Source organism: Phoxinus phoxinus, assembly GCF_949152265.1.
Source record: "Phoxinus phoxinus genome assembly, chromosome: 20".
Classification (NCBI taxonomy): domain Eukaryota; kingdom Metazoa; phylum Chordata; class Actinopteri; order Cypriniformes; family Leuciscidae; genus Phoxinus; species Phoxinus phoxinus.
The window spans coordinates 24,710,691-24,720,963 of record NC_136895.1 but is presented as its reverse complement, the minus strand read 5'-3'; the positions used below and the strand labels follow the sequence as shown (position 1 = coordinate 24,720,963).

At 36.0% G+C, this 10,273-nt stretch overlaps 1 protein-coding gene across 2 annotated transcripts; it reads right to left on the bottom strand.

The window, feature by feature from the left end:
• Window positions 1-1,339: 1,339 nt before the first annotated feature.
• On the bottom strand, window positions 1,340-6,027 carry LOC306988262 (uncharacterized protein). 2 transcript variants are annotated; one of them, XM_079593067.1, is made up of 5 exons: window positions 5,498-6,027; window positions 3,611-3,652; window positions 3,489-3,524; window positions 3,058-3,408; window positions 2,316-2,997 (listed from the first exon to the last, which is right to left on the bottom strand). In XM_079593067.1, exons 1-5 carry the CDS (start codon window positions 5,505-5,507, stop codon window positions 2,462-2,464), a joined length of 975 nt encoding a protein of 324 aa, XP_079449193.1. In that variant the 5' UTR covers window positions 5,508-6,027; the 3' UTR covers window positions 2,316-2,461. The 2 variants fall into 2 exon arrangements, with proteins under 2 accessions (XP_079449194.1, XP_079449193.1); XM_079593068.1 differs by lacking the exon at window positions 5,498-6,027 and having other exon boundaries at window positions 1,340-2,970; window positions 3,611-4,209.
• Window positions 6,028-10,273: the final 4,246 nt, after the last annotated feature.

Sequence of the window (10,273 nt, the reverse complement as noted above, 5' to 3'; positions counted from 1 at the left end):
ATTAAAAAACAATCATTTAAATTATATAAATGAACATCTTACTAAAGTTGAAAAACATTCATTTAAATTATATAAATGAAATATAAATAAACATCTTACTAAAAAAATCCGGTGAACCAAACATTTCAGTTTAAAGTTAAAATGGAGTCACAAAAGTTGAAAAACAGCATTCTGTGAGAAAAAACTGTGAAGTACTTATCTCACACAAAAGTTGAAAAAACATTCTTTAAAAGAATATAAATGCTTATAAAATGAAACGTATAATATAAATATCTTACTAAAACCTCACACAAAAAGTTGAATGATTATAAAATAACTTACTAAAGTTTTAAAGCTATATAAATGAGATGCTTATAATATAAAATAACTAAAGTTAAAAAACATTCATTCAGATTATATAAAATAAATGAAATATAAAATATCAGTAAACATCTACTGACTCAACGATCGATAGTCGGTGATTTAAACACAGACTCTTCGGACTCTGGAACCATGGAGCGTGAATATCTTCGTGCTTTTTTAGAATGTCTAACACGGGGTGGGGTTTGGGAGACGGGTTTACTCTTTAGAGAGTTAATCGTGCTCCTGACCTGTTGATTCGGCACTGTAGAAAAAGGGATGTTTAATTCGGCAAAGGCATGTAGAAACTCCGCCCATCCTAGAGGTCTCCGGTCATCCCGAACCTTATGCGGGGCAGTGACATTTTTTAACAAATCGACCATGTGTGAACCTTGTGCGGCTTTACCCCTGAACACAAACTCGCCCGATTCGTTCCATGAGGTTAGTCCTTTAGCTTTAGACATCTTGTCTAATATGTATCTGCTGTTTTTCACATTTCTCGAAGGTACATTCTTCAGAACTTCATCCACCACATCCTCCCCAGCTCTGCTCTCTTCAACGCTAGCAACAGTCGCTGGTTCATTTTTATGAGCGGGGTCGGGTAACGAAAGCGTTAAAACACTGGTCTCACGATCGCCTTGTTTAACGATGTTCAAAAACCTGTTCAGGGTATTTGTGTAAAGTTTGGCTTTTTCGTACGGGTTCAAATCAGCGCGGAGTCAAATATTTCTCATGGCTTCGTCCAAATCGTTTTCCACGGTCTGCTGAATGTTCTCGCGAACATTTTCAGTTTTCACCTTATCCAGTTGATGGCGAGGCACTAAATACATCTTCTCTGCATACTCCATCCTATCGATTGGCTATCAAGCTCGAAAGAAAGGGTACGGCTACGCTTAGGAGTGGTAAAAGGAATCCGCCCTTCTGGTTGAAGACTGGTTTCTTGGCTGCTATGCCAATTTTTTTTATTGGCTACAAATTTAATTTCGTCTTTTTTCTTTTTCAGTTTTTGGTACTGGTGCCGATTGACAGGAATCGTGCCGTAGAGGATGTTAAGAGCCAGTTCGCACAGCGATAAAATGAATTCGTCGGACGCCGATTGTAAAACAAGACGTCGTTGTTTAGGAGATGCTTTATGTAGCAGTTTTAACACCGGAAGATGTTTACAAAGTCTGGCGGACATGGTGATTTATCACGCTCTTCTTTTTTTCGGAATATAAACCACTTGACGGTCGGAAAGAAGTGACGTCACGGTACGAAGTGACGTACCAGCGTTTGCATATGACCGCCTCCAGCGCAAGACAACTACGCTCATTTCGTATCATTGTCGCGCCCGCGCGCCTCACAAGTGTTCAGTCGACGGACAGCGAGTGGGTCTGTGTACAGGGAAATTACGATGCCACGCAGATGTGCTGTTCCTGGCTGTAGACATACAATATCTTTGAATACGCTGCGAAAGATCCAGTCGTCAGGGAAAATGGATGCACTTTATTTTTTTGCGGACGTCTCAGTCCATTTGAAGGATGATTATGCTGGCTTTGCCAGAAAACTGTTGCTCAAAGATAAGTCCGTGCCGACTATTCTGGGCTCAACAACGACGACGCAAACTGTAAGTAATATTTAAAACTTTAAACTACTTTTTAAATACGCTGAATCCGCAAATGTTATGGCTGGGGGCGTTAATAATTGATGTATAGGCACTGACGTTAGCCAATCATAACAGTGGGCGTTAACACTGAACTCTTAAAGGGGATACACCTACAAAACAGACTGTTTGAATCAGAGGATGAGAAACAGGGTGGGAAAAGGTCATAAATCACTACATTTTAAAAGTTTTTTGTAAAAAAACTATAGTAATACTATAATTGCACCTAAGGGAACATAATAATAAAATAAAAAAAACCCATGTCATGACCCCTTTAAAAGATGTGGTTTAGTAACAGGTAGTAAATCATCGTCATTCAGACTCTCTTGTATTCGTTGCACAAATTTAATGTCGTACAATTTAAGTACATCATCGTACAAAGTTTGCCAACAATCATACAACCATACAATGTTTTGAATTTTTTAATGGTAATTAATTCCAGCAAAAGTTTTACAAAATAAGACTTTCCAGAATTGGAAATCAAAATCGGAAATATCCAGCGACCCTCTGATTAAATCGGTCCTGAACATCGAATCTGCTAAGTGTCTCAAGGTGTGCGGCACGAAACTCATCGCGGATTGCGTCTAGTCTCATACAGGTATCGATGTGTGCGTCACGAATGCGAGTCTCCAGCTGAATCAATTTGGTAATAATATTATCCTGCACGTCACGAAGCTTGATATATTTCGCGTTTATATCAACTTTAGCGTCACGAACGTTTTGGCGTAATGTCTCTATTGCATTAATGACCCTATGCATTAGACCAACATCATTGAGTGATTCATCAACCGGCTGAGACGCGGCCGGTACTTCTTCAACCTCGATGTCTTCTTCTTCTTCTTCTTCCGGAGGTGAGTGAAAATGATACGGTGTTTGACCCGCGCTTGTGGTTGTCACCTCGTTCGTCCAAGTACTCTCTTCCCGAGCGGTGAGTTGAGGCGTATCCCTGCTAGTCACGTCGTCATCATGACTTCTATCCGAACCCACAGCTGTGTGTAGAAATATATAAAAAATATCTTAATGGTATAACTCAATTTGAGTTTGAGTTTAAATACAAATAATTTAGTTAGTCTCACCATAAAGAAATACGCTGTCAAGACTCGTTGAGGGGTTGTTCGGTGGTGGGGGGTAAAGTGGGCAAAGAGTTTTCCTCTCAGGACTGATCGCAGGTGTAAAACAAGCTATTTTTCTCTCAGGACTGCCCAGCGAGGTAGAATGATCCGTTTTTCTACTCCTCTTTCTCGATGGTTCCCCGCTTGGTCCGGGGCTCTGGTCTAAAGTCGCGGCTGTTGGGAGTATTTGATCCTCAGCATGAGTCGGAGTGGGGTCAGGTACGAGGGGGGTGGAGTGTTCTTCATCATCATCATCATCGCCTTTAGTCAGATGGACCCCCGCGAACCCCGGTTGTGTGACAAAATGTATGATATCTAAAATAAATAAATAAATAAATTAGATTTCTCATAAGCGTTAAGAAAAAACATTACGTCGGCGTTGGGTCTTGTTTTACCATCCGCTGCGCTGTCTGCGTCAATCACCCGGGTAGCTAATGTGAATAAAAAGAGAGAAAATTAAAAATACGTTAATTTTAATTTATAAAAGAATAGAAAAAAAGATCAGTAGCCTACTCACATGTATCTATGACGGTGGAAGCGTGGCTTTCAATATTCGAACCTGGGGGCATAAAAATCCTATTATGAATGGTAACAGTTGTGAGTCGTTCTATATGTGTGTTTGATGACACGCATACAGACAGACGCTGAAAAAAAAACAACAACAAAAAAAAAAGAATGTTATATCACCCCGGGACGCTAGGGGCGCAATTTCACCATAATAGCAGGTTATATCACCCCGGGACGATAGGGGCGCAATTTCACCATAACAGCAGATTATATCACCCCGGGACGCTAGGGGCGCAATTTCACCATAATAGCAGGTTATATCACCCCGGGACGATAGGGGCGCAATTTCACCATAGCATGATGTAGTTTTAACTCCGGGACACCAGGTGGCGCCGGAGAGCTGGTTGGACCCCGTATCAATAACATGCTTTTCATACTTTGTTTAAGACCGCGGCTAAAACAAGCTTTTATGGTTTTGAAATAATCTGTCAATATATCAAAAACAGATCGATCTGGTTTATAAAACAGATACATATCAAAACTAGTTTTGATAAACGATGTCAAACATATTTAAGAGCAGTTAGCAACGTAGCACGCGCTGCTAAGCTAAAACCCTACTAACACTCTGCGTTTTTGGCTGAGGGAAAAGTGAAGTTTCATAATTTTATATATTTAGGCTATTTAACTTGAGCTATCTATAGGCTATTTTAAGCTGACTTATGTTTGACTGAATTGTTTGCTTTATTTATTTTTATTTTATACTTTTATACTGGATATCAGATCATTAAAACGGACATTTAACAAAAAGAGTCAGGGTTGTGTAATTTTATTTTAGGCTATATATTTTAAAATATATATAATATTTTTTATATTAATTTTATTATACATTCTCTTCACTGTACATGTATAATAAAATAAAATGACACAACCCCGTCTGTTTTTTAAATGTCAGTTTTAATGTTCAATAATGTTTAATATTTTTTTTAAATGAAAGCAAAAAGAAGCAGGGTTGCGTTTTATTTCGTGTTGTTATGCAGTGAAGATAATCAATGTACACGTTGCCTGAACCACATTTGTGTGGCCATTTAATGTGTTTAAGATTTTTTTTTTTAAATGAAAAGAGGCAGAGTGTTGTTTTATACCATATTTCGTTTTATTGTTGATTAAATATACATAAAGAGATAACCGGAGTAGCCAGAGCGTGCTGAGTGACGCGATCAAGAACGCCGCTGTCCCATTTGCAGAATAACCGGACTTGCGTCCTCTCGTCCTCGGGAGTTCGTTCTCCTAAGTCGAACTTGGCAAGTCTGAACTACCAAGGACGCAAGTCCGAAGTTTGCGTACTTCGTATTGAGAAACGGCAGTGTAACACAATAGTATTATTGGGGTTTTTTTCTGAAGCATATACGTTCCAAAAACCATATTGATATAGCAACACCAATAGCTTAATGGATGCATGTTTAAAACTAATGAATAAACAATCTTAATAAATAAATAAACACATTGCATGTTTAAAACAGCATTGGGTAATACAGTTTTTAAATCATGAATGTATCAGATAAAACACCGTAGTCCAATGAATGTTTAAAACACTATAGCAGATTTTTTTTTTAAAAATCATACTTTATGATAAAAAACCAGCATCAGCAGATAAACATAAAACAGATAGCATAATGGATTATAGACTTTTACTTATGTAATGGAGATTTGAGTTACAATAGATAAAACATACAGCAGTTGAAACATCAATAACATAATGACAGTAAAACAATGCTGTAAAAACAATCATATTAAACTAATACTGTACAGCAATATTGCATAATGAAGATGATGAGGGAACACAATTTTAAAATCATTATTATTAATATAGCATAAAAATATAGAGAAAAATACTCACGGTTTTCCATTTTGATGACCAAGAAGAGGTGATTGAGCAGAGAGTCAGGAAAGTTTCTGATCCTTTTGGCATGAGGGGAGTTGTATTTATAGGAATATGATGATTAATGGTGAAAAAAACACTGTTGCGTGTCCAATAGATGGCGCCATTGCACTATGAATGGAAACGCCTTCTCTTGGCCTGAGAGGCACATCAAAAGGCTTTCATAGCCGTATTTCATATCCAACTGTCACGCGCGGGGGTACTCCTGCGGATGAATAGTGTCCAACAAGATTATAATTGGAAAATAAATTAGGAGAGATCTAAAAAGCGGCACCGAGCCTGTTACAGACTATGTCTGCTAATTAAATCATTGATTTATACCTCTGACTCTGAGGTTAACGTGAGAGAGAAACACTTCAGGATCTTTTCTTTTTAAACTTTAGTTAAATCAGTAAGATGTTTATTTATACTATACGTTATATATACCTTTAATGAATGTTTTGAATGTAGAAACCCCTTTCTCCTTTCCACCATGCTCTGATCATGTCAGAGGACGCGCACACACAAACACACACACAGACAGGCGCGCTCCAAAATCACCATAAAGTGCCTTTGAGACCTCACAATTTCCTAAATAAAAATCTGAGATTTTCCATTTAACTTAATATGTGTTGTATTAAGGAGACCTTAGGCTGTTAGAAATGCATATTGGTCAAGCTCCATCACTTTTTTATAGATTAACTGCAAGCTGACAATATACGGGCAAACCATAACATATGTCCACCCTGTCATGGACAAATTCAAAGTAGAATAAATACATTTTCATTGCTTAGGGATTATAAAATGTAGATCTACAGAAAGATAATGTGTCCCTTTCCCAGCAAAACATTTTAGTTAATGGTAAAAGTTTTTTGATAATAATGAAATTACTGCCTAAATATGTATTGGTGACAGGGTGGACACAGGCTTGGTGACAGGGTGGACATTTTTGGCTAAAGTTAGCATTTAATTAGCACATGGTGTACATGCAGTTAGCAAAGTCATTCACTGTTGAAGCTTAAAATATATATTTTGAATTTCTGAAAAGTTTTTATATGAATTAATATTTCACAATGACAGGGTGGACATGTTAAGCTTGACAACACGCAACTACAAACACAATATGATGAAAATTAGGAAATATAAGTGTAGATACTTATTGTGTGTGCAGCAGATGTTTTAACCTCCACTGAAGAAAGACCAAATGGGGGAGGGGGGTCACTGAGAACATCAGTTGGTTTCTTAAAGGGGCGTTAACCCCATAATGACAGGGTGGACGGCAATTTCAGGAACACATGCAAAATGCTTAATATTATTATGAAAATAAAATAGAAATAATCAAAATGACTTGTTTTATTAAATAACTTGTTGAACATTCAACATTCAAAAAGTGTTTTAATTTTATGTCATTTAACCACTTTTTACACTCACTGAAGTTAGCTGAGCAGCATGTGGGACATTACAAAATCACATATATCCAATCAAAGAAAATGGTATAAAATCAGAAAAACACATTTCAAGAGACTTATCATTGTATGTGTGTAAATGTTTGGCCACTTATAATAAAACCTCAGAATTTCATTATTTTGCATTATGTTCATGATGACTGAATTATTCTGATGAGGACACCAAAGGCACTTTATAGTGATATTGACAAAGATAAGATGATTTTATTTTTATCTAGACTGATTCAGTAGATGTTTATTTTATATTTCATTTATTTTATATAATCTGAATGAATGTTTTTCAACTTAGTTATTTTATATTATAAGCATATCATTTATATAGCCTAATTTAAAACTTTAGTAAGTTATTTTATAATCATTTCAACTTTTTGTGTGAGGATTTAGTAAGATATTTATATTATTATTTAATAGGCATTTTTATTCTTTTAAAAAAGATTTTTCAACTTTTGTGTGAGATACATTTCACAGTTTTTTCTCGGTTTCACAGACTCTCACTGTGGGAGGGGCGCACAGACTGATATACCCCATTCTTCAAACGATCAAAAACATTCATCAAAAATAATTGGAACACCTTCTGTCAAAAACATTCATCAAAAATAATTGGAAGACCTTCTGTCAAAACCATGATATATAATAGTGAGGGGTTATCTATTGAAAAACAGAGTTACGACACTCCCATAGACTGCCGTAGGAACTTTGGAATGCGGAAGTAACGCGTGTCGTGGAGCGGCCGATAGTTCCAGCACTGAACCCCATTCATTTTCAGTGTTTTCCCAAGTACGTTCGCTGGTAAGTTGACGAAATTAAAGCTGCAGTTAGCTTACGTGACCAACACTTCACTAACGTTAGCTATACCAGTCAGAAATGTGTAAATTCAATACTGAGGTCATAGTTAAATGTGATGTTGCACTACATTGTATTCAGAGTTTTTTTTTTGGCCAACCTTAATTACATACATGAGGTGGTCAGAATATTAGAAATACATCTGGATATAAAGCAAATAAGTACAGCAGCACCCCCCAGAAATAAGACCTCAATGCTAAAAAGTGTAAATGAATTTACACCTCTATGACAGTATAAAAAACCCTGAACATTATAGAAAAGCAGAATTTATGGCTGATCTTTGTATAGTATCATAATGCAATAAAAATATAAGATTATCTTTTCCCTAATTTTCATAATTTGTTGGATGAGCAAAATAATCATCCAGCTTCTTCCATAATGTTTTTTTGTGTAAGAACAACAATTTGAATATATATATATATATATATATATATATATATATATATATATATATTTATATTTGTTCTCAATTAATTTCAAATGATACTGGAGTACAGAGAGCCAAAATAACAAATCATGACACATGTCCAAGTAGATATGGACCTAAATGTAGGTGTGTTCTCTCACTTCTGTAATTTCAACCTCATGAAAATGTTTAGGAAACAGGCTTTCAATGTGTATTTAATCTGTCCTTGAATGTATGAACTTTAACACCGTTTCCTCTTTCTTTACCACTCCTAGTTCTGTCCAACTGGCTCGACTCCAGACCGGTCTCCTCTGGGTCTGTGACACGCTTTGCTTCTGACAGGGGAATGCTCTCACCCTAACATCCAAGTATCTATAGCATTACTTATAGCGTGGAGTTTGAATGCTTTTGTTATCACTGTATGGATAAGCATTTGACTGGTTCTCGGTCCACCCTCAGGTCTCCAGATCGTCCTACAGCTTCGGTGGAAGAATGCAATAACTCTATTGTGAACACTTGTATTCCTCTTCTGGCCTGCTTTCTGCATCTTTATCTCCCTGTAGGAAGATGAACGAGTTTCTTTGAAGACAGAACATTCAAGGAAAACTGACCTATACCCTCTCCCTAGATATATTATATAATTAAATATTTTGTTGAATGCAATTGGTTGCCTTGTATATTTTTTACTGTTGACCAAACTTCTTTCTTGACTTAAACTGAGCAGCTTTAATTGATATTCACTTGGTGTGCAGGTTTATGTGAATGTAGTTTAACATAACACAGTAAATGTATTATACCTTATGGGAGCAGTCCCCTTTCCCTCCAAAGTTAAACGAACAAAAAAATTATTATATTCAAAGGGCTTTATTGACATGAAAGTTTTCAAGAACAATGTGTGTGTGTGTGTGTGTGTGTGTGTGTGTGTGTGTGTGTGTGTGTGTGTGTACACACGGTCAGTCAAAAGTTTTGAATCGGTAAGATTTTTTTATGTTTTTAAAAGAGGTCTCTTCTGCTCACTGAGGCTACATTTATCTGATTAGGGGAAAAAAAACAGCAATATTGTGAAAAATTATTATATATTATTCAAACACCTGATTCGATGTGAATATATAGTAAAGTGTAATTTATTCCTGTGATCAAAGCTGAATTTTCAGCACCATTACTCCATAACTGTCACATGATCCTTCAGAAATCAGTATAATATGAGGATTTGGTGCTCAAGAAACATTTATGATTATTATCAATGTTACATTTTTATTTCAGGATCATTTGATGCATAGAAAGTTCAAAAGAACAGCATTCATCTGAAATAGACGCTTTTGTAACATTAAACACTACCGTTCAAACGTTTGGGGTCAGTAGGAACATCTATTTTATTTTTTATTTTATTTTGGGGTGGGGGGGTATTGATATTCATCAAGGATGCATTAAATTGATCAAAAGTTACAGTAAAGGCATTCATAATGTTACAAAAGCTTCTATTTCAGATTAATGCTGTTCTTTAGAACGTTCTATTCATCAAAGAATCCTGAAAAAAATTGTACACAACTGTTTTCAACATTGATAATAATCATAAATGTTTCTTGAGCACCAAATCATCATATTATACTGATTTCTGAAGGATCATGTGACACTGAAGACTGGAGTAATGATGCTGAACATTCAGCTTTGATCACAGGAATAAATGACATTTGAAAATATTAAAATAGAAAATAGTTATTTTAAATTATCATAATGTATGTAAGTATATATGTATGTGTGTATATATATATATATATTATATATATACAGTTATTATATACATAGACGTGTGTGTGTGTAACTCCATTTTCATTTCAACTGACCACACTGTTAACGTTAATGCCGTCTCTCCATTACAGAAATTTGCAGCAAATGGTCGTTGCTGTAAATGTATTCTACGGTATGGGAGCACCCCATTTCCTAACAAAATTAAACACAAAACGTATTAATGCTGTGTTTCTGCAACTCCCCGGAAAAAAAGCCTATCGCTTTGAGAACATCAGGGTACACTTTTGAACA

Excerpts from the sequence above, each read along its gene's own strand:
- LOC306988262 (XM_079593067.1), bottom strand. Across the intron at positions 3,525-3,610 it reads TTCCACCGTCATAGATACAT|CTACCCGGGTGATTGACGCA; the intron begins GTGAGTAGGCTA and ends TATTCACATTAG. Across the intron at positions 2,998-3,057 it reads TGACAGCGTATTTCTTTATG|ATATTTTTTATATATTTCTA; the intron begins GTGAGACTAACT and ends TATACCATTAAG.